Raw genomic sequence first — 25,448 nt, 5'->3', positions numbered from 1 at the left:
CTGTGTTTTGAAGAATTCATCACGATTTTGATCAGTTTTATGGGAACTCCAGTTTAGCCAGGACCTAATTCTGACTTCTATGGCCTTGTCACAGGTGTCATTCCACCACCTGTGTTTGCGTTTCCTTGGGGGATTGCTGATGTTTTGTGAAGCTTTCAAGAGTGTGTCCTTGAGTTCTAGCCAGTTTGAAGGAGCATCATTGGAGATATTCGCAAGGAAATTGTCTGAGTTCTGTCTCAGAAATTCAGGGTCGATTCTTGGGTTTCTGATTGTTTTGGTTTTCTTCCTGTTGGGTTGAAACTTTACTTTAACAAGAGATAGGTGGTGGTCGGAGTCAATAATTCCCTTTTTGACTTTAACGTTCATAATTTCTTTTTGGTTTTTCTTGGAAATAGCCACATGGTCTAGTTGAAATTCTCCTAAATGCATGTTCGGGGATCTCCATGTCATTTTCTTTTTTGGAAGTGCCAGGAAATGGGTTGACATCAATTTTAGATCGAAATTCTCGCAGAAGCCAATTAAACGTTCTCCATTTTTATTGGTTCTTTTGTGAGCAGGGTAAAGTCCTACAGTGGTCCTAAATTTCTTCTCTTTGCCAATTTGTGCATTGAAGCCCCCCAGCAGAATTTTGACATGATGTTTTGGAACTTTGGCTGTAGTTTCTTCTAGTAATTCCCAGAAGTCATCTACCTTCTGTGGGTCTTTTTGATTGTAATTGTTTGTAGGTGCATGTGCATTGATTAGTGTATAAGCTTTGTTTCCTGATTTGATTGTCATTAGCGAAATTCTTTCAGAAGGAGATGCAAAGTATAATACCGAATTTGTGATATTTTTTCTCACTGCAAAACCAGTGCCAAATTGTAATATTTTGTTAGGGAGGAGGGTAGCTGGTTTACCTTTATAAATTCTATAGTTTCCTGATTCAAAATGATTTTCGTCACTGTACCTAGTTTCTTGGAGTGCCAGAATTTGGATGTTGAGTTGGTCTAATGTGTCTGTTAAGTGCTTCAACTTTCCAATTTTGCGAAGCGTGTTGATGTTTAAAGTGCCAATAAAATGTTTTTCCTTTGGGCGAAGAGATTTGGGAAGCTCCGATACATTCCCGCATGATGTTCTCGGTCCCCCAGAATCCGATGACCGAGAAAACCTAGTATGAATACTAGGGCCTGGGGTAGTAGTATCATTAACTGACGTTGCCATCATGCTAGTAAGTTGAAGATAATGGGGAGATTGATCTTTGTCAATCTCATAGTTACAACTAAGGTATTGAGCCTCAGAGGTTGCCTCAAGATGTTTTCTGGCTGTGCCTGTTTTTGGTCCGCGAGAGGTATTTTATTTCCCTCAAGCCCTCCGGACAAGTCCGGCGAGCCCCCCGATCCGCCACCTGGGACGCGCCCGATAGGGGAACAGGCAAAACCCCCATTATTATTATTATTATTATTATTATTATTATTATTATTATTATTATTATTATTATTATTATTATTATTATTATTATTATTATTATTATTATTTATTATTATTATTATTATCATTGAACTATTTCTCATAACTACACAGTATGATTCAGAGAACGAAAGTGTGACAATAAAAAAAAATTGAAAACACTCATGTCAGTAAATCAGTAAACCCTTCTCATTGCTACGTGTCATGTTTTACTCAATATCATTATCTTCACACTCATTTTCACTGTCCACACGTTGTTCCGGATTTTGATCCTTCACTGCACCTGAATGCGATAAGGAGCGGTACCATGCTTGAAATTCTGTTGGAATAACTCCTTTATTGCAGAGACTAATAAGATCCTTGTACTTTTGTTCTGATATAGGGAAAAGTTTTGTAAGACTTCTGAAGGTTGGGCATCTTTTTTGGGCAACCTCACCCAAAAGTATTTATCCCAGAGTATCTTCCAGAATGACTATATCGATATTTGAGAATACCCGGTGCATCGTTTTCAAATCTAAAGCACTTGACTTTCAACCAGTTTACTTTATTTCCATCACTGTCCTTGGTTTTGTTACACATACAAAGGGCACTACGAAAGTTTTGTGATGTGAGTGAACGCTTTAGACTTTTTCAAAATAATTTCCACTACACTCAATACACTTCTCCATACGTCGAAACCAGTCACTGAACCAACTCTGCCACGTTTCTTCGGTTACATTTTCACACTCTTGATTCCATGCTGCCAGAAGCTCCTCGTCAGATGCAAAATGCCAACCTTTCAACTTCATCTTCACTTCTGGGAAGAGTGCGAAGTCACATGGGGCAAGATCAGGACTGTATGGAGGGTGATCAAGCACAGTCAACCCTGATCTGGCAAGAAAATCCATTGTTACATTAGCACGATGTGCTGGAGCATTGTCGTGATGCAAGAGCTGTGACCTTGGACGGAGCTGCTTGAGAGCCTGGATGACCTGAGGCAGACAAGTCTCACTGTACCACTTCGCAGTAACTGTCCTTTGTGTTTCTAGCACAACCCGAGTCAGGATGCCCCATTTAGAGAAGAATACTGCAATCATCATTTTCTTCACTGACCTTGACTTTCGCACAGTCACAGGAGTACCCTCATCTTCAAACAGCCACACCTTGTTCTGAGATTTTGTTGCGACATCTTAATAATAAAGCCAAGTTTCGTAACCTGTAACAATGCTATTGACATTATGCAAAGTCCCATTTTCAAACTGTTTTAGCATTTTTCGGCACCATTTCACTCGATGTGCCCTTTATTCCTCTGAAAGTGAATAGGGCATCCAAAGGGAACAAACCTTTCTAACATGGAGATGGTCATGTAGAATTGAATGAATAGCTGGTGCAGGGATGTGGAGGGTCTCTCCTACCTGCTGTCAACCGCCTCTCTTGCTGCAACATTTTCCTCACAGCTTCAATGTTTTCCTCACTCACTGATTCAGATGGGCGCCTAGAACGAGGATCGTCTTCAACCCCAACATTTCCCCTCTGGAACTCCTTGTACCAGAGGAAAATTGTTGCCCGATGTGGATAGTCTTTCCCTAGCACAGGAGTTATTTCCTCCAGGCACTGGTCAACAATTAATCCACGAGCAAAATTGTAGCGGATAATTGTGCGATATTCACCTTTAGACCACATCTTAACCTGCTTGTTAACAACTGGTGTGAAGGTCGCGCCTTGCTGTCTCCTAGACCGGTTTTCACCCCTCTGTTCATCCCTCACCATAACAGGGATGTCCAACCAACCGTTTTTGCGTATTGCAAAACTTTCCTAGTGCCCTTTGTATAAGGTGACTTCTGCTTTCTTAAGATAAATCACATATTTCACACCTCAACATTATTGCAAACTTACGGATATTAACCAACTTTTAACACAAATAGCAGCTTTCTGGCAACTGAAAAAACATTGTAATAATGATGCAGCCATACTGTAATTATTACGGCCAAAAATGGACAGAGTTATTGTTATAACAGCTGCATAATATGATGTGAATTCTACTGAACAATAATCAAAGGAAGAACTTGCACCAAGCAGAAGTCACTAAGTGGACTAAGGAACTTCTGCCTGACTAACAAACTGGAAAAATGCACTTAGTGAAAATAGCGAGTGCAGTTTGCAATGGAATGCTTCTCAATATGACTGCAAAAGTTCTTACCTAGGGCAAACAGGATGCAGCTTTAAAATCAGATATGCAGAACATGTCAATGCCATAAAACACAACCGTTTTTCTGCGGTCGGCCTACATATAAAAGAATTTAAGCACAACTTTACTGAAATAAATCAAGATCTTGAGGTATTAGATATTCTAAACAAAGATTCTTTCCTAGACGTCACTGAAAACCTCTATATTCATTTAGACCAATATTTCAATCCCAACCTAAACTTAAATGATATCTCAGAGAAACCAAAGATCCTATTCGACTTTCTCATTGAATTTTTCAAAAACATGAATATCCCGAAAAACAGATCTGTCTTTCAGATTATGCATAATACTTTGTCACGCCACACACTTTCACCACATCACCCTCCATACTTCCCCTCCTTCCACTCCTCCTCCCCTACCGCTCCTCCCCTCTCCCCTCCTAATCCAACAATGGCCGCTCTCCAGACCTAAACTATCCAACACGCTCTGTTCCTCTTCATCTTGCGCCATAGCTTTACCGCCTCATGTCCCGCAATAAACATCATAGAAACCTGCCCCCACCCTACACGTAATGCTGCAACAATACACCACAAATACTGGCACAGTCAACCTCCAAACTCTCAGAAAACGTATTCCTTAATACCTATTTTATATTCTTGTCGAGCTGAATACCGGACCTGTGAAGATTACAAGATTATTTTGTGCATCTACAGAATGGTGTGTTAATGAAGCTATGTAATATAGAGAGAGACTTTCAAAGGTGGTTAAATGAAGAAGTTATATCATGTTCAAGATCATGCTTTCACATCTCTGCACAGTATGTAAAATACAATTTACCGTTGGTCTTTTATAGCTATTGTTGAGAGTTAAGGAGAATTTCCTGTTGTGTATGTTTATCAGGAACTCAAGGGAGACTTCATTAGTTAGTCGGAACATAGAAAGAATGATGAACTCTTCTCAGAAGAACTCTTAAGGTTTCACCTTAATTTTCCCTGCCTGCTGGCTCTTTAGGAATGTGTGCACGTGCGTTTTGTATTCAGGAATCATTCAAGACAAATATTTTCGCACTGCAAGTTGTGTGGTTAAGCTTATTTTTAATATGTATAACTTTTGCTTTCTCAACGTTGCATTTGTTTCTACATTCGTCCCTGTTTTTATCTCCTCGTAAGATGTGTATTGTTTAATGTAACACCTTGTGTAAAAAATGGGGTTAAATGAAGGAGTTATATCATGTTCAAGATCATGCTTTCACGTCTCTGCACAATATTTAAAATGAAATTTACCGTTGGTCTTTATAGCTATTGTTGAGAGTGAAGGAGAATTTCCTGCTGTGTATGTTTATCAGGAACTCAAGGGAGACTTCATTAGTTAGTCGGAACATAGAAAAAATGATGAACTCTTCTCAGAAGAACTCTTAAGGTTTCACCTTACTTTTTCCTGCCTGCTGGCTCTTCAGAAATGTGTGCGTGTGTGTTTTGTATTCAGGAATCATTCAAGACGAATATTTTCGCACTACAAGATGTGTGGTTAAGGTTATTTTTAATATGTATAACTTTCCCTGTTTTTATCTCCTTGTAAGATGTGTATTGTTTAATTTCCTGTTGTGTATGTTTATCAGGAACTCAAGGGAGACTTCATTAGTTATTCGGAACATAGAAAGAATGATGAACTCTTCTCAGAAGAACTCTTAAGGTTTCACCTTACTTTTTCCTGCCTGCTGGCTCTTTAGAAGTGTGTGCGCATGCGTTTTGTATTCAGGAATCATTCAAGGCAAATATTTTCGCACTGCAAGTTGTGTGGTTAAGCTTATTTTTAATATGTATAACTTTTGCTTTCTCAATGATACATGTGTTTCTACATTCGTCCCTGTTTTTATCTCCTCGTAAGATGTGTATTATTTAATGTAACACCTTGTGTAAAAAATTGGGTTATATGAAGGAGTTATATCATGTTCAAGATCATGCTTTCACGTCTCTGCACAATATTTAAAATGAAATTTTACCGTTGGTCTTTATAGCTATTGTTGAGAGTGAAGGAGAATTTCCTGTTGTGTATGTTTATCAGGAACTCAAGGGAGACTTCATTAGTTAGTCGGAACATAGAAAAAATGATGAACTCTTCTCAGAAGAACTCTTAAGGTTTCACTTTACTTTGTCCTGCCTGATGGCTCTTCAGAAATGTGTGCGCGTGTGTTTTATATTCAGGAATCATTCAAGAAGAAAACTTTCGCACTGCAAGATGTGTGGTTAAGGTTATTTTTAATATGTATAACTTTTGCTTTCTCAACGATTCATTTGTTTCTATATTCGTCCCTGTTTTTATCTCCTTGTAAGATGTGTATTGTTTAATGTAATGCCTTGTGTAATATAAATGCCTACATGCTGGCCTATTTCCCACATTTTGGCTGATGATGACGCAAAACAGCGTTGAAACTAGTTCCAAGTGCAAATACATGTTATAAATAAACTATAACATTTTTGTATTGAAAAGGTGGACCGTTTTAAGTGTTCCTATCATCCATTCTCAGTTCAATATGGACAAAAATGAAATTCTTAGGTTTAAACAATATGACTTAGTAAGTTCTACCTGCCGATAGAGCATCATTTTGTTAGTATGGTTTTGCACCTAACCCAAAACTGCCAATTTTTGACTTAGTGACTTCTGCCTGAACGACGACGATATATTTATCTTAAATGAAGCATAATGTGAGAGAAAGTCTCGTGTTACATTTCGCCTAGTGACCACTCGCGGGTTAAGCTGCCAGTGTTACTCTACCAGATGGCAGAATAGATCCTTTACCTCTTTGCCGCTAGTAGTGTAGATAGCCACGGTGCCCGAGGAGATGAAGTACATGCAGTCTCCGCTAGTTCCGGCCTTCATGACGACGTCGTTGGCGAGCAGCACTTCGGAATGCAGACACTTGACGATGCGAATCATGAGGTTGACCGGGATGTTATTGAAAAAGGGCACGTTCTCCACAAGGCGGCGACAGCTGTGCAGCAAGAGCTCCTGCCTGAGCTGCGTCGAGATGGAGTCCAAGATGTGCGGCTCTCGGAAGTAGCTCTTCTGGAAACAAAACTTGTAGTAGGTAGTGAGCCTCTTTTTGAGCGGCGGAGGGATCTGCTTGTAGTGCATGAATTCTTCCAGCTGTATGGTCATCTCCTCGTACTTGGCGTTGTTGGTGTTGGCCACCCTCATCATCACCATCATCTGCACCATAGTGTAAATGATGAGCACCGCTCCAGTGAGGCAGTTCACCATCGTCCACATCATGTCCGGGATGTCCTGGGGCATCTGGAGGCCCAGACCCACCGTGAACGTGTTCGACACTGCACGGAACATGCACACTCTGTACTTGCCCCACACGTCTTCCACTGTTAGATTGTTCCTCAACAACCACGACCTGCCATCATAACAAAGAATATGATCAGAGAACTAACCATCAATAAATAAAAAACATTAACAAAGGAAAGATTCAACCCTGTTACTTATTCTACCTTCACCTTCAACAAAGACATACAGTATATAGTATTGTCAATATTTTTAGGAAACATAACACTAAAATCTCATACCACACAACAACAGAAACATGGAAATTATACATAACACCAGATCAATAAATAAAACGAATATCTTTTTAAAGTCAGGTGTCTATCGATTCAAATGAAACAACTGCGATTCCTCATACATCGGACATACCGGAAGGAACTTTAAAATTAGATATATGGAACATGTCAATGCCATCAAATACAACAGGTTTTTGGCAGTTGGTCAACATATTCATGATTCAAATCATAGCTTCAACACTTGATTCTCAGGAGCATAGACAGAGGCCCTCCTCTTCATGTTAGGGAGAACTGCTTTATTGATTTGGACCAGTTTTCTAATTCTAACTTTAACCTCAATTAAATCTCAGAAAAAGCTAATATCCTATTTGACTTTTTAATTGAATTATTTAGAAACATCAATGCTTCAAACAGGTGTTCGATATTTCACGCCATGCACAATAACCTATCATTTTACAAGCCCCCCTGATCCCTCTCCTGCCTGGTTTGCATCTCCTCTCCACAGCATGCCGAGCAACATTCAACCTTGCCCTCGTATCTAATACTAGGATTTTTCTTTTACTCTTCATGTTGGACTGAGAAACCTTAGCCTACAGTTAAACCTAACAAGAGTATTGGAAGACATTGCTGACACCACACAGTGGAGTAGTTTTATGTAGTCAACAGGATTTTAATGTATACAGCAAGTTTTTATCACACCCTTAACCTTGCACTTGAAAGTGCCTCATCCAAAGAAGATTAACGTGTTGTAAACAATACATCACCACACTTGAATGTACGACATTCACACAAGTGCATGTGCGTTGCAAAAACAATTTTATATGTCACTATGTCTATACATTGTTATCATAACCTATTATGTATTTTTCTAGTTTTGTAATTCAGGCTGATGATGCATCGAACCTGGTCCCTTGAATAAAAACATGTTGTAATCTCTATCCTGTACAACATACACCTTGTATTGAAAAGTTCAACTTTTCTGAAAATGGCTCGTCGAATTTTGTTGCTAAAATAGAACTGTTTCATGAGAATGAGAAGAGTGGCAATTGGCTCATAAAGATCATCTCCATAAACACACAGAGGCATTCACTAATCCTGTCAAAAGCACTTCAAAGTTGCACTTGTACTGACTTTTGTTGATTTCCTTGATACTTTCATTGGACTCTGACCAGCACCCATTTAAAAGTGAAATTCACAGAGGAAATCTCTATATTGTTTGTAATTGAGACTGGCTCTTGGACAGCGGTAGGTCTCGAGATTTCTTTTGAAAAAGCTGTCACATTCAACACCAAAACACAGAGCATGGTGTAAAGCTCTTCCCATGACATGGAAACAGGCTATCTGGCTACACTTTCAGAAAGAGGGAGAAGAATGTCTATCAAGATGAAGGAGTACGAGACATCAACATCATATGCAGTTTCCAGCTGTTGGCTATGTCTGCTTGTCTCCCTAATCAGTCTTGCACACCTGTCTCTCCTCTGTCATGTGTCCATACCATCTACAGTGGCTCTTCTTTTATTATATTTCACATCTTTTTACTTATTGTCACTTGCATATGTCACAAACAAGACCCACTATGATGTTTTAATGACACAACACAAATGTCAATCTCACTCAAGTGTGTTCTTGTATTAGTTTTTGTAAGGTAGCATTTTAAGTTTAGCCATAAGTCTATCTACCTCTTTAATTTTAATGTTAAGGACAATATTATATTATAGGCAAAACATGCCCCGATATTTTAACATGTAACTTGGATTTTGATTTTTAATAAATCACGAAAGTGTATTGTATGAGATAATTCTTTCATGAGATTAGATTCCGAATTGAATCCCTTCTTTATGACACCGAGACATCCACTGACTACTGCCAGCACAGTTTATTTAGCAAAAATATTGGAATGTACACTGCTTTTTTATACAGTACAATGTGCTGCTATCATTCTCTATTTAATTCACATTTGTGGATTTTTTTTTTAATTAACTAAGTTCCTCTTGTAAAGGGACAGTAGTGCAGATGATGGAGCAACTAGAGTAGCATCTCACCTTTCTAAAGGGATACAGGTACCTGTGTGTTCCCAACACGAAGCTGACGTAGTAGTGCATGCAGCCCATCCAGTGCAAGTAGAGCGCTAGCAGAAAGAAACTCTGCGTCAGCCTGCTGGGGATGTAGTTCACGTGGTATTGCTCCAGCGTATTTCTCATGTAACGCATCACCGTGCCAGTTCTGAAAATCTTCATCATGTACGTTACCTGCGCTGCCGTGTGGGATATCTTATCAAAGTTATACAGCATCATCTCTGTTGGTACTGTCGATATCAAGTCCACTACGAAGAAGCTGGTCAAGTAGTGCCTGCAAAGACATAATCATGATTCGTGGCATCATTCCTCAGTTCCTCATGTGAGAAGAGACTAGGACAGTGCTTTGAGAAGTAGGGTGCAAGGAAGGGGTAAGATAGAAATTGGAGAAAGGTTCAAATATGTGAGAAGATGAGAGATCAGAAAGAAGAAAATCAGTGCAAGGAACTGTTTGGACAAGAAAAACAAGACGATATTCCTTACGGATATCATAGGGAAGATAGAATCAGAAATGAAGAGATTAGAAGTGACAATACCGTACAGAAGTGGTATGAACATATGATATGAATTGGAAAAGGAAGTATTTACAGAGAAAGCACACGAAACAAGTGGAGGAGTGCAAAGAGAAGAGCGGTGGAGATCCTTGACTAACCCAGGACAGGAAACGAGGACTCCCTTACGTTGAAAGAAACTCCCTGTATGGATCAGTGGCATGTTAAAAAAATTATAGTGATAAATTTGGTGTTTACTTGACAAAATGAATTAAAACTCATTCATAGATCACCCATGCGGGAGAGTAAAACTCAACATGAAAATTGATGGACAGGCAGCTTAAATGACCGGCTGCTACAAAACAGGAGGAGTTCCGCAGATTGAACAGCACAACAGTATGAAGAACATGTGCCGACCCGTGTAGGCCTAAGCTTGTCGAGATGGAAGGCCTTCTTTCTTTGTGAACAGTCTGGCCTGAACATGGATGTTTCGTTACGTAGATTCACCGATATACCTCTTACCATTACATAAAATCAGCTTCATGGTCCGTATCGCACTTCAATAGATTCACAATTAAGTATTTATTTATTTTCCACCTAGTCGATATAATGATACATTGATACATTGTATCGACTAGGTGGAAAATAAATAAATACTTAATTGTGAATACCTCTTACCACTCGCTGTCACTCTGAAATACGATAATGCGTGGCATGGTGCAGTTTGAAGTAAAGCGTTACTGAGCAAAGTGACACATAACATAAGGAATGGGAGGGTATGGTGCGCAAGATACAACACATGCCCTCTTTCTGGGATCTGTACTAAATGAGTCTTGTTCCCAGTTCTTCCACTCAAAGTTCCTGAGGCAGCTATTACACTAATTGTGAAACAACTCGTGCAAAGACGAGAACATGACTTTAGTTTTGTATAAGGACTCTTTTCCATTACTACACTACATTCTTTAGAGTCTCTACTGTTTGTCTGACCTTGACTGTTGCATTTTCACCTCCACCTGCACAGCCGCACTCTTTTCCTGTCCAACTGGCTGCAAGTCCATTTCAGTGATAAAAAGGCAGATTACAATGAGTAAAATGAAGCGCTTCACCTGGAAATGGTGTGCAGGTCCAGATGAATCTCCTGAGTCTTCTCACTGAAGAATCCCGTGAAGAAGTTGAGAAGGATATCGATCCCACAAACAAAGTCTAGGCCGAGCATGAAGTCTCTTAAGGGCCTTAACCGCCCCGTGTTAAAGGAGATGTAGAAGGGGATCATAAACAGCAGCATCACAAGTACGACCATCATAAATATCTCCCAGATGAACCTGCAACTTGAAGTTCATGTTAGTCATTTTCTCCTGTTTGTTTCCATGCCTTTCAGTACCCTTGTGAGAGCCTGCTTAAAAGTGTTTTAGAGTGAGCACAATTCGAAGTGAAAGTACGCACTCATAACAAGATGATGAAGGTGACTGGAAACTATCGAGTGTTTGAAATGCTTTGTCCTCCATCAGAAACTCTCAGCACTTTTACATCATACTGAGCCTCTCTGCTTGCAAAAATTATGCTAAGGAATGGATCTCAACAGCTTCTTTTGGTGTCTGCATTCTAATGTCAAACCCCGTAATTGTAACAAACACTTCATATTTCAAAGCGTTTTGCAAAACAAATCCTCATTCTGAAGCATAATTACACATGTACCAATCCTTTCAACCCTAAATTTTTAAAAACATGAAAATATTATTTTTGTGTGATGTTTTAATGTGCCAGAGCTTTAAACTCACATCAGGACATGTAAATTTAATTTCTAAATAAACTAACTCGCCTTTTAAATACAAGGGAAATGGATTGATTTCCCCAAATTCGCTTTCAATTTATGTGTAAATTAATGAGCACCAAGTCATAGAGAGAGGACAGTGTTCCCTCCCAGCAGGCAGATGTGGAAAACGGTAAATAAAAATGTAAACAGACTCTGGGATGGGTTTAAAGAAATTGTTGAGGAATGCGAAAACAGGTTTGTACCTTTAAGGGTGGTAAGGAATGGTAAAGACCCACCTTATTATAATAGAGAAATAAAGAGACTAAGAAGGAGGTGCAGACTGGAAAGAAATAGAGTTAGAAATGGCTGTGGAAGTAAGGAGAAATTGAAGGAACTTACTAGAAAATTGAATCTAGCAAAGAAGGCAGCTAAGGATAACATGATGGCAAGCATAATTGGCAGTCATACAAATTTTAGTGAAAAATGGAAGGGTATGTATAGGTATTTTAAGGCAGAAACAGGTTCCAAGAAGGACATTCCAGGAATAATTAATGAACAAGGGGAGTGTGTATGTGAGGATCTTCAAAAGGCAGAAGTATTCAGTCAGCAGTATGTAAAGATTGTTGGTTACAAGGATAATGTCGAGATAGAGGAAGAGACTAAGGCCAAAGAAGTAATAAAATTTACATATGATAACAATGACATTTACAATAAGATACAAAAGTTGAAAACTAGAAAAGCGGCTGGAATTGATAAGATTTCTGGGGATATACTAAAGACAATGGGTTGGAATGTAGTACCATATCTGAAGTACTTATTTGATTATTGTTTGGTCGAAGGAGCTATACCAGATGAATGGAGAGTTGCTATAGTAGCCCCTGTGTATAAAGGAAAGGGTGATAGACATAAAGCTGAAAATTACAGGCCAGTAAGTTTGACATGCATTGTATGTAAGCTTTGGGAAGGCATTCTTTCTGATTATATTAGACATGTTTGTGAAATTAATAACTGGTTCGATAGAAGGCAATTCGGTTTTAGGAAAGGTTATTCCACTTAAGCTCAACTTGTAGGATTCCAGCAAGATATAGCAGATATCTTGGATTCTGGAGGTCAAATGGACTGTATCGCGATTGACATGTCTAAAGCATTTGATAGGGTGGATCATGGGAAACTACTGGCAAAAATGAGTGCAATTGGACTAGACAAAAGAGTGACTGAATGGGTTGCTATATTTCTAGAAAATAGGTCTCAGAGAGTGAAGCTTTGTCTGACCCTGTAATAGTTGAGAGGGGAGTTCCTCAGGGCAGTGTTATCGGACCTTTATGTTTTCTTATATATATATAAATGATATGAGTAAAGGAGTGGAATCGGAGGTAAGGCTTTTTGCGGATGATGTTATTCTCTATAGAGTAATAAATAAGTTACAAGATTGTGAGCAACTGCAACGTGACCTCGAAAATGTTGTGAGATGGACAGCAGGCAATGGTATGTTGATAAACGGGGTTAAAAGTCAGGTTGTGAGTTTCACAAATAGGAAAAGTCCTCTCAGTTTTAATTACTGCGTTGATGGGGTGAAAGTTCCTTTTGGGGATCGTTGTAAGTACCTAGGTGTTAATATAAGGAAAGATCTTCACTGGGGAAATCACATAAATGGGATTGTAAATAAAGGGTACCGATCTCTGCACATGGTTATGAGGGTGTTTAGGGGTTGTAGTAAGGATGTAAAGGAGAGTGCATATAAGTCTCTGGTAAGACCCCAACTAGAGTATGGTTCCAGTGTATGGGACCCTCACCAGGATTACCTGATTCAAGAACTGGAAAAAATCCAAGGAAAAGCAGCTCGATTTGTTCTGGGTGATTTCCGACAAAAGAGTAGCGTTACAAAAATGTTGCAATGTTTGGGTTGGGAAGAATTGAGAGAAAGAAGAAGAGCTGCTAGACTAAGTGGTATGTTCCGAGCTGTCAGCGGAGAGATAGCGTGGAATGACATTAGTAGACGAATAGGTTTGAATGGCGTTTATAAAAGTAGGAAAGATCACGATATGAAGATAAAGTTGGAATTCAAGAGGACAAACTGGGGCAAATATTCATTTATAGGAAGGGGAGTTAGGGATTGGAATAACTTACCAAGGGAGATGTTCAATAAATTTCCAATTTCTTTGAAATCATTTCGGAAAAGGCTAGGAAAGCAACAGATAGGGAATCTGCCACCTGGGCGACTGCCCTAAATGCAGATCAGTATTGATTGATTGATTGATATGTCTATGTGGCTGAAAGACCAGGGCAGGAATAATCAAGTAAAACACAGTTTCTACACTGGACAGCAGGGAGTTCAATATATAATGCAGGTTGGTTATTTCCCAATACTTTTGCTACAATGTGATGGCCCGCACATTACCACTCGTCGTCCTTTATTGGACCAAACAGAGGGCGCGAGATCCAGGCTGTCGAAGTTTTGTGAGCTCCTGTCAGATACGCAGACGTCTACAAACATGCTGAAGTTGTTTCTTCAGCACAATACACTTCAGAGCGTCGATGAAACACGCTTTGCACCGTTATGCCCTGCTCTTCCGTATGTGCCTCCATTATAGATAGCGCTGTCATCAACTCTACAAGACGAAGCGGGAATATTCAGAGACGTCCCAATCAAAATTCCAATTATTTTAAAGCAAAATTGGCCGAGAAATAAAATGTGTTGCATTATATGTTGAACACCTGTCATAAAATACAGAGTATCCATAAAAGAACTACAGGGTTTTGACATTAAAGATTAAGGATAAGACACGGTCAAGTTGTTGGGATATTTTAGCGCAGTTCAATACGTGGCATGGCATGGGATAATCATCACAATAAATATTAATGATCATAACAATTAAATCCATACATGAACATGAGCACTGAGGAGCGAGCAGTTGGGACGACACCACAAGGGAAGGCTTAATGTGTTATACGGCAACAAGTCGGTTACAACTGCACTAACACATTAGCCTTCATTAAAATAGTTCTTTTACGTGCTTTCTTATTATGATAAATGAAGGACAGAGATCAACAAGTGTCTACCGCATGGGCTGCTGCATCCTGTCTTGTAAGATGACAAGACCTTTATAATCTAAGATGAAATTCTAAAAGAATTTAATTATTCAATACACTTGTGCCACTTTAAAAAGTTACATAGTTGTTTAAAAAATACCTAGGACATGTTTCAACCTAGCTTAAAGAGCAAACTAACATAAAGAATACGAGATTAAATACGGTAGGAGTTTATGTTAAAATGTACATAGCTTCATCATTAAAAATATACTCAACAAGAAATCTGTTAAAAATGAACATGGATTCATACTTGGATGAATTAAGTTGTAAGTGTGGGTCCAACCGTATTTAATACAATATAGGTTGTCTGGAGGAAATACTTAAAGACAGTTGTCATGTTTCTGGTAACGGAGTGAAGTTTTCTGAAAGATCAGTTATATTGCATCACGGAGCTGACGTCCCCACAAGACCTCACAGTACATACAACAGTACACGTTTCTAGCCATCAAATCCATTAAAAACTCAAGAGAATTAGTTGAAAATCTTAAAAATTGTGAAGTTCAACCTAACCATACAATCCACTGTTTCGATATTAAAAATATGTATTCAAGTATCCCTATGCAAGAAACCATAGATATAATATACAATAATTTAAGAGTACCAACAGAGTGGGTTGGCCAGCCTCGGGGATAATGGCAGGAAAGATACTTTAGAATACACAAACCCGTATCTGCTATGTGAATGTTTTTCTGGCTATATTAAATGCGGCCTATACCCTATCGAGTTCAACACGCTCGTGGCCGATGACGACACATGTCCATCACACTCCGCGACAAATATTAAAGCTCGTATTTCCGCCAATATGTCTGTAAACAAACAGACCACTTATCTGTTAAGGTGTTAGTAAACATATGCGCCATCCGGGCATCAGATCAATTGTTAATTACAATCTCTGTAGCCATTACAAGTCGGCATACATTTCTGCAAGGTCAAGAGAGAACGGTGAAGTTTCAGAACGTTGTCACCAGAAGAAACCCCATCTTAGCGGGATAAACAGGCGATTTGCAATTAATGATGATAGTCTGGAAGCTCTCCTGAACGCCAGTGACAGTGACAGTGAGTGAGAATTTTAATCATGGATGTGTGTGTTGAGCGTCTACTCCCAATTCTCACATTACAGAAGATGAGGAAGATGTAAATAACATCTCATCTCCAAATCTCCTGCCAAATAACATGGGCAATATTTCAGGGGTCATGTCTTTTAGTTCAGATTCGTCCTCAATGAAACAAATAAACTTCATTGGTCGGCCGGGAATGAAGGTTCCACTGCCAAGTGACGTGAAACCTATTTATTATTTTCGCTTGCTTGCAGATGACAACTTGCTGAATAACATTGTCACTGAATGTAACGCATTTGCAGAAGAGTTATTTTTGTGAGGAAATGTCGCTGAAAAGTCAAGGATTACGGACTGGTACGATGTCCCCATGGATGAGTTCTGTGTATTTCTAGGACTTACATTTCACATGGGTGTTGTGCAAGTGACTCGTGTTAGGGATTACTGGAAAACACACAGGTTATTCAACATTCCATGTTTTAGGAACTACATGAATAGAAATAGATTTATACTTCTACTGAAGTGCCTCCGTTTTGCAAGGAACCCAGCTGAGGGAGATCCAAAACCAGCAGATTGTTTGTATAAAATACGACCAATGATCGAGTACTTCTTTTTTTTTTTCTATTTTCTTTATGCCGCACCGACACAGATAGGTCTTATGGCGACGAGGGGATAGGAAAGGCCTAGGAATGGGAAGGAATCAGCCGTGGCCTTAATTAAGATACAGCCCCAGCATTTGCCTGGTGTGAAAATGGGAAACCATGGAAAACCACATTCAGGGCTGCAACAGTGGGGTTCGAACCCACTATCTCCCGGATGCTAGCTCACAGCTGAGCACCCCTAACCACATGGCCAACTTGCCCGGTGATCAAGTACTTCAATGATAAAATGAAAGAGGTTTATGAATCCATGATGTTGCGGCGTGGTAGGCTGACGTTTCGTCAATACATAAAGAAAGACAAATACGGCATCAAGCTCTATATGCTCACAGAGCCGGATAGAACGGTTATAAATTTTACTGTCTACACCAGGATAACAGACGACTTAGGTGGGAAAGGCCATGGTGCAAATGTAGTGCTCCATCTTATGCAAGGCCGCCTAATTTAGGACATGCACTCTAAATGGACAATTTCTATAATAGCTATTCTTTATCTGCTACTCTTCTCAGTAATGGGCCACATTCGACTGGTATGCTCAGAGTTGGCAGGAAGGAAACGCCACCCAGCGTAGTGGAGAGGCGAAGTTATCTGCTCTTATGGGAAAGTGGCGGGATAAGCGTGAGGTACGATTCATTTCGACAGAATATGAGCTTGACATGGTGGAGGTGAGCAACAAGAGAGGGGCCAAAAAAACTGAAGCCTAAAGCAATAGTGCTCTGAGAAATGTTTCTAGGAATTCCACAAGAGATAACTGTACCGGCTAGTTACATAGTACAGCTTCACACAGATCCCCACGACCAAATGATTTCCTACCATTCTTTCACAAGAAAAACAACCAAGTGGTATCGATAACTAGGAATTCATGTGCTTGAAATTATATACAATTCCTACATGCTGTATAACAAGTTCTCTACGACTTTCGACCGCCTACAGCAGGCCTTTCCAACTCGAGCGGCGCACCAGCACCGTTCCCCTCCTTCCTCAACTACATTGCATTTTACATCAAGAACAGTTATGTGCAAAAATCTTTTGCTCTTTAACCCACTGCCTTGCCACCCTCTTTATTGCTTTGTTGAAGTTTCCACGGATACATATCAATATTTCTTTGCAATCCCAACATGTTTACAAGATGTTGGTAATCGTATTTCAGCTATCTTTGCCCTTCAGCTACGTATTTTGCCGCCAAAGAGTCTAAATATGGTCGAGTAAATTGCCGTGTAAAGCTTTAGTGAAGGTAAAGTCAACGTCATGGCCGAGTCGGATGAAGCTCGAATGTTACGTTTTCGGAGGAAAGCGATGTCAGTGACGGTTTTTCCGATGAAAGTGATACTGAATTACCTTCGAGTGACGTTAGCATTAGTAATTCCGAAGAATTAAATGACATTATTGAAGAAAATGAAGACGGGAACGCAGGCGGGCGTGTGCATAACGTAGAAGACTGAAAGTGTACCAAATAATATGTGGTGTATTATAGATGGAGAACTGAACTCTGTGGTAGCAATAAGATTAGGCGAGAATTCAGGAAAGGCTGAAGTAATACATCACATGCTGAATCTTGAAAAAAGAAGACCCAGCTTTTCCAGTTTCAGGCGTGATGTTGCGGAGGGTGAATCGAACCAGAGACCGGCCCAGTGCAGGAAGTACACCAGTGAGGTTACAAGGAAAACATTGCAGTCACTTCTCTGTCAGCAACAGCAAGCAAGTGCGAGGTCTGCTATGGCTGCAGAGGAAAGACCAGGGGTGAATGTGATAAGTATAAGGTGGCACTGCATGTATATGAGTGTTTAAGATCTACCACACCGTGTTGAACTACTGTTAGAATGTGAACTGTGTTTCAGTGTGTTAACTTGCTGTAGCAAAAGTGTTCTCTTTTAAGTCACATTAACAATGTATGTTTATTTTCAAGAAAAATTGCAGTTCAATGGTTTAAATCTGTTAAATCTGCAGAAAGCAAGGTTTGGACCATCGGCAGTTCAAATTATTTTTAAAATATCTTGAGGCAGAATGTAGCGACATTCCCTGTTGTTGTATTGTGTGCGAAAGTGCAATAATTGAAGTAAGATTCTCCACAATAAACAACGGGTAGCTGAGCTCGCTCGCCTTATTTGAGTGATTTAAATATTTCATTGCAAGGAGCACCATATGTGATAGAATTAAGACTTTCTACGATGGCTGATGGCAGCCTCCAGGCTGAGCACACCACACAGGACAAAAAGGCTAGGTTACCTAATAATTATGTTTTAGTACAATTAATTTTCTAGCATTTTTCATGAGGTGAGAGTGTGAACAGTCCATTCTCATCATTCTTTGCAATGGAAAGTATAATTTGTTACAGAAGGAACATAAATGGTCACTTTTTCCAATAATTCGAACAATTTATATGAGAGTGGAGTAATTTATCAATGAAACTAATATCAAAGTTTTTACGCATCTCCTCAAGAGATTGTAATTCCAGACAGTTATCAATTTTTTGTATTCTAAGCAGTCGTATGGGATACCAATTTGGTAAGAATAGATACATAAAAAATTTGATGTTGGACAGACTCTATCCTAGACCATATCCATTCTAATAATGGGAGTACCAATGTTACATATAGCTATTTAAAAGTGAGCAACTGGAATACCTTGTTATGCAGCCAAGTTCTTACATATATGTTCAATGTGATCAATGAAGTTCAGCGTATTTGTAAATAATACACTTAAGTCATCTATTTGTTCAAGAGGAATTTTGAAATTTAATTTATAATTGAAGAAGATATTACATCTCCTTTTTTTAGAAAAATGTATTATCTTACACTTTTTGTGACTGAACAATAAACATCAAGTTGATTTAAGTCATTTTGTAATTTAAGGCAAGAATTTACATCGTCTGCAAACATTAGGAATTTAGAATTCACAAAATCCTCCTTAACCCTCTTGGAGCCAGGCGGTTCTGCAAGCATCCGCCCTTTAAACTGCCGAAGCTGATCAAGTCGGCCTTTAAAAATCCAGTCGCAAGTTGCCAGAGCCGATTACATCGGCCGGCTTAAAATTCTATGATATACATAATTTTGTGGCAACCTATAGTAAAGGGGCGCCAGACCTTGCTTTGCCAGTTCTAAGAGGATGTTCTGGCTTTCACAAGTCATTTCCTGTGTTTAGAAATACCGCTAACTGATCAGTAACAGATAACTCCTTGCAGACAGTATAATGGCAAGTGGTTCACATGATATTTTTTCAGCAGGTATTGATGACAATAAATTAATGGAGTATTTGGAACAAAGTGAAGTTAACGTGGATGATTTATCGGATAGCGTTTATTTCAGAGGGTAGTGACGAAATTATACCGGACACGTCCCCAGGATCTCCACAGCTAAAGAAGAGGTGTTTATTTGTTTCTAACAGCACTAAAGCTACTGCAAATATGGTGGTAGACAAAACTAGTGATGACAAAGATGATGAAGATGATAATGTCTCTGGAGAACATTTTTTCATAGAAATTTCTCCCAATGAACCTGAGAACGTTCCTCAGCCTCCTATCTCCTTCATGGAACTTCCTGGAGCTAAACATGCCCCTCTGTATCATTCTCCGCCTGATGGTGAGTGGCTGACCAGATCTGCTCCTTGCTCCAAGAGGGTTATTATCATTAATATATAGCAACAACATCAATGGAGCAAGATGGGCATCTTGTAGGACACCGCTGGTGGCATTATGAACCTTGTGAGGTTCGAGAATACTGTATGCAAAAAGGCTACGGTCAGCTCTATCAAAGCTTTGGAAAAGTCTGTATACATGCAGTTAACGGATTAGTGCAGGTTGAGTGACCATGTTGCTCTTCTATCGCGATTTCTTTGAAAAGAGGTCTTATTATATCTTCAAACAGTTTCGGTATTTGAGATATATTTGTGATAGGTCTGTTTTATCCCCATTTTTAAACACTGCAATAACAAAACTACATTTCCATTTTTCAGGAAGAATTAATGAAAAAGTGCTTCAATTAGAATGCCTTGAGAAGATATGGAGATATCAGATCAGACCTATATGAACTATTTACTTTGAGAATACATTATGTTGTATCTCTTGATATTCAACTGAATGAGGAATAATCAAAAGTAGTGTTATTTTCTGAACTGTAAGAAAATACACATGCAAAAAGATCTGCTGTGTGTTTACCAGTTTGAGCTCCCATTTCATTGAGATGCATTGAGGAAGGGATGGTTTGCTTTCAGATAGACCCAGAAAGATTGAGGATTGGAATAAAGATTAGATTCATGCTCAATCATATACTTGGATTATACATTCCTGAGCTGCCTCTGTGGATCCGTGGTAGAGTGTCGGCCTCCGGATCCCAAGATAGCGGGTTCAAACCCGGCAGAGGTAGTCGGATTTTTGAAGGACGGAAAAAAGTCCATTCGACACTCAATGTCGTACGATGTCGGCATGTAAAAGATCTCTGGTGATACATTTGGTATTTACCCGACAAAAGTAATTAAATCTCAGCCATAGACGCCCAAGAGAGATCCGGTTTACTCAGTCTGCCATCTAGTGGGCCTAGAGTAAAACGGAACGTCGAAATTGACGAGCAGACAGCCAGATGGCGTCAAATCGAAATGTCTGCACACGGTAGCTGAGGCCATACGATTATTATTATTATTATTATTATTATTATTATTATTATTATTATTATTATTATTATTATTATTATTATTATAATACATTCCTGCCTTTTTTTAATGCTATTTATTCAGGGCGTCAACCTAAGAAGATCTTTTGCCCCTACTTTGTACCATATGTTATGAACCTGTGTGTATTTGGAAACTGCGGAAGTGTAAAGTGTTGAATGCGAGTCCCCAGGCCAGGGATATTAAAAAACCACTGACCCGGCCGGGGCCACCGGGTGACAAGTGGGCGCGTTGCCCCCTACACCGCAGGGCCGGACACATTCCTGCCTTAGTTTGGAAAAAGTTTCATAATGCTGTGGACTTATAAAGTTTATGAAATCATTTCTTTTCTAAAATGAGAGATTTCATTTTATCACTGAACCATTTAGGGAATATTTGGGTTTTGTAACATCAAACAGAGATGCATACCGTAATACAGAATGGAGTAAAATATGTCAAATGTTGAATCTATTGATGACAGTTGAATACATTTTCCCAGTTAAAAGAAGAAATCTATTCAAACTTTTGTAATCACCATTTTTAAATTCATAATCAGGGCCAGGATTCTGATGACTTGGTTTACCACAGACAATGATTGCTGACTTATATACAAATCCTGCTCACGGCCCCCATATTACAGAAATGCGTATTTATTAAGTCATTTTTCTAAGTATTTTATTTTTAGTCATTTTCTCGCTATTTTCATCATAATTATGTCATTTTATGGAATTTATTGACTCATTTTCTCACATTCTTAATGTTTTATGATGCATTAACGGAACTGAAAGTGAGGAAGAGTATCTTCACAACTTTCTTCAACTGTTATTTCTTGGAATACTCACATTCCAGGAGACACACCTGCACTTGCAGCTAATACGGGAGCAACGGAGTAGGCCCAGTAATGCCAGTACCTTAGTGCAACCATCCACTTAGCACTTGTATTATCGGCCACAATTGCTTTTCGAGTCTATTTAAAATGCCGAAGTTAAGACCATCTACGACTGTTCATTTCAAACAAATAATTTTGGAATTCGGCGAGGATGTTTTTACCATTGATGGTGAAATTATTTTCTGCAAAATATGTGAAGTGAAAGTGGCAGGAGATAAGAGATTTACCGTTCAGCAACATATCAGTCGAGAGAAGCTTGTACGTAGTGTCCAAAATAGTAGCAAATTAAAAGTTTCTCAACTGTTACTCTCAGTCATCCTCCGAAGGCGGTTCGTGTTAAGCTTTGGTTTCTTTGAACATTCCACTCTGGAAATTGAACAATATTAAAATGAGCGATTTCTCTTTTTTTGTTTTTTTTTTTTACTAGTTGCTTTACGTCGCACCGACACAGATAGGTCTTATGGCGACGATGGGACAGGAAAGGGCTAGGAGTGGGAAGGAAGCAGCCGTGGCCTTAATTAAGGTACAGCCCCAGCATTTGCCTGGTGTGAAAATGGGAAACCACGGAAAACCATTTTCAGGGCTGCCGACAGTGGGGTTCGAACCGAGCGATTTCTTAGGAAGGTAATTCCGGATGAGTCTACTCTGAGAAAGAACTATGTATTCCAATGATATGATGACACAATAAGGAATATCAGTCAAGAAGTCTGCTGAAACAAAATATTTGTTTCAATCGATGAAACCAGTGATGTATAGGGACGTTATATTGATGGTTATGAATTTCATGTTTTTGGTCCGTATTGAACAATATATAAGTAATAATAATAATAACTTAAATGTTTCCACCTTTTCAATACATTTAAGTTATTATTATTATTACTTACGTTATATTGCCAATGTTATCGTGAGTACGTTAGAAATAGATAGGCCTGGACAAATATTTTTGCTCACTGCCGAAGTTTTACAACCTGTGAACCATTCTACAATACACTGCATCTTCAATAAATTGATGGGACTACTATGGCCTGAGGTTCTGCTCTTTGTGACCGATGCAGCGCCTTACATAGTTAAAGCTGCCAATGTAACCTGCCTAGCTCACGTTTTTCACTGAGTGGCCGAAGAAGACAGATCAGAAGGTAGTGTCTCTAACTAAGAAGGTAGTTACTAAGGCTCCATCACGCAGGGAACTTTAGATCCCAAGCAACCGACATTCCATTACCACCGCAGCCTTGCATCACGTGATGGGGTACGTGGATCGACGCCTGTATTTACTATTGTGACCCCTTTCAGACAGTGAAGCATGTAATAGATTCTTTTGACGTACAAAATGCCAAGGCCATTCAGATGGCAAAATAATTATTTTTGGTGAAGCGAATGGCGGGAAAACTAGCATGCATCAAAGCATTCCGTTCCTTGTCGCCAATTATTACATGTCTTCAGGAGATATGTGTGGCTCTAGAAAAAATTATCAATTTATACAGAACAGACACAGATAAATTAAAATGCATTCGTGGTGATTCTGGTGTTGCAGTGTCAGACAAAGACAAGAACTCAGGTTTTAATGTTTTGTGCTCCATCTCTTGGATTTTGGTGGGTGAAGATTTCAGCATTATTGGCATTGAAGAAGAACTTGCATCCATAGACATTGCAAGGAGCTTTTCAAAGTACAAAAACGTACTGGTCGACAATCGTCGTTCTTTTTCCAGTGAGAATCTACAAATGGCCATCTACTGTAACGTGGAGTGAGGTAAGCCTGTATAGCCTGGCATTTTTCATATTACCTCTAATTGGATAAAGAATTTGAGTACCTAATGGCAAAATTCTCTCCTTTTTGTTCTTCAGATGTTGCAGCTTTAAAGTTCCACATACCATGACGTGTTATTTTCCTTGAAGAAAAGAACACAGAACTTGGAGTGCCAAACAATAGACTGAAATAATAACCAGTATTTGTGTGCAAATAATTCGTAATGGGAGTGCGATGCGTCGTAATCCATCTTGCAACAATAACATAAGGACTCGGCAAGTTTGAGTCCTCTAGCCTCTCACACTCCAACTCCAAGCACATAACCTAAAAGAGGTGTCCCTGTTAAACCGAGCAACCCATCGGAAGGTTCGGGTAAGCAATCCCAGCGGGAAGCTGGGTCGGCGAGCCGATCAGTGCGGGAGGATCACCAATCCGTCAATGAAGCAGGCGTGGTGATTATGCTTCACATCCTTTAAGTCAAAAGACAATGAGTGACATTAAGGTGAAATTCCTACATTCCAGAAGTAAAATAGCCCCACAATCGGATCTCCAGGTGGGTGCTACTTTGATGTCCCGTGAAAGAGAAACATCCACAGGAAAAATCCAAACCTACCAGCTCTGCACGTACAACTGTCGTTCTCTATTAAGCAATGACAGATTAGAAGAGCTCGAAGATGAACTTGGAAAGATCAACTGGAGCGTAATCCGTCTATCTGAAGTACGCCGTAAAGGAGAAGGGTGTTACCTTTTGAATTCTGGTAATTTATTCTATACTGTGGTGAACCAGAAGGAGGGCTTAATGCAGTAGGATTCCTAATCAACCGACATCTCATAAACAAGGTACTTCAAGTAGAATTGCGCGATTAGTTCTAAAACTCCCTAAGAGATACGAAATGCACATTGTGCAAGTGTATGCGCCCACATCAAGCCATTCAGACGAGGAGTTAGAATTCTTTTATGAGAGTCTACATGAAACCTGTGAGAAGGGGAGTCACGGTCATTTTCAAATATTAATGGGTGACTTCAATGCGAAGGTTGGAACCTGTAAGACTGGTGAAACTGTTATTGGAAACTATGGGATAGACGAGAGAAATGAGAGAGGGGAGAGAATACACCAACATGCGTATAATGAACACATTCTTTAAGAAACACCCAGGGCATAAATGAACATGGAGAAGTCCCAATTTTGAATTCACTAATGAGATCGATTTTGTTCTCTGTAACATCCCACAAATTATTAAAGATGTATCAGTCCTCAACAGATTCAATACTGGTAGTGACAACCGATTAGTAAGGGCTAGAGCCGAGTTAAACATTAGGGAACATCGACTTAAACTAGTGCGGGAGAAAAAGAAACAAATAAATAATAAAGAGAAAATAAAGAGAAATTCCATCAAGCCCTTCAACAAAGCCTACATGACACAACTGGTGAAAATCTGGCAAAAATGCTAATGGATACGGCTGAAGTAATTGGAGGGTTGAAAAAGAATAACACCCGTGATAAGAAACTCAGTGACGATACCAGGAACCTGCTAAAGAGGAGGAGAGAAATGAAAATTCAGTCTGACTGTAACAAAATACAGTACTCTGAGCTGTGCAAAACCATAAGAAAGAGAATTAAAGTCGACTTAAAGAAATTCAACGAAGATACTCTAAGAACTTGCTTATCTGAAAAAACAAGTTTGAAGTCTGCTAAAAGGAAGCTACAGATTGGGAAGAAGCAATTAATTGCATTAGATGGGGACAACGGACGAATTACTGATAGGGAAGAACTTCTTGAGTTCATCAGGAACTTTTATAGCAAGTTGTACGAGAAGGCTGATGATAACCTGTCTTTGCCTGACTTATCCAACATTTCCCAAGTCCCGGAAG

At 39.3% G+C, this 25,448-nt stretch overlaps 1 protein-coding gene across 1 annotated transcript in view; it reads right to left on the bottom strand.

The window, feature by feature from the left end:
* LOC136885640 (potassium/sodium hyperpolarization-activated cyclic nucleotide-gated channel 1) overlaps nt 1-25,448 on the bottom strand; it is a 49,718-nt gene that overhangs the window by 6,161 nt on the left and 18,109 nt on the right. The window contains exons 4-6 of the mRNA XM_068230310.1: nt 10,852-11,067; nt 9,244-9,528; nt 6,413-7,016 (exon numbers count right to left, since the gene is read on the bottom strand). Coding sequence (XP_068086411.1) covers nt 6,413-7,016; nt 9,244-9,528; nt 10,852-11,067 — 1,105 coding nt within the window. The remainder of the gene's footprint in view (nt 1-6,412; nt 7,017-9,243; nt 9,529-10,851; nt 11,068-25,448) is intronic.

Source organism: Anabrus simplex, chromosome 14 (assembly GCF_040414725.1).
Source record: "Anabrus simplex isolate iqAnaSimp1 chromosome 14, ASM4041472v1, whole genome shotgun sequence".
In the NCBI taxonomy this organism is placed as follows: domain Eukaryota; kingdom Metazoa; phylum Arthropoda; class Insecta; order Orthoptera; family Tettigoniidae; genus Anabrus; species Anabrus simplex.
The sequence above is the reverse complement of the archived record's forward strand: the minus strand, read 5'-3'. Positions and strand labels throughout refer to the sequence as shown.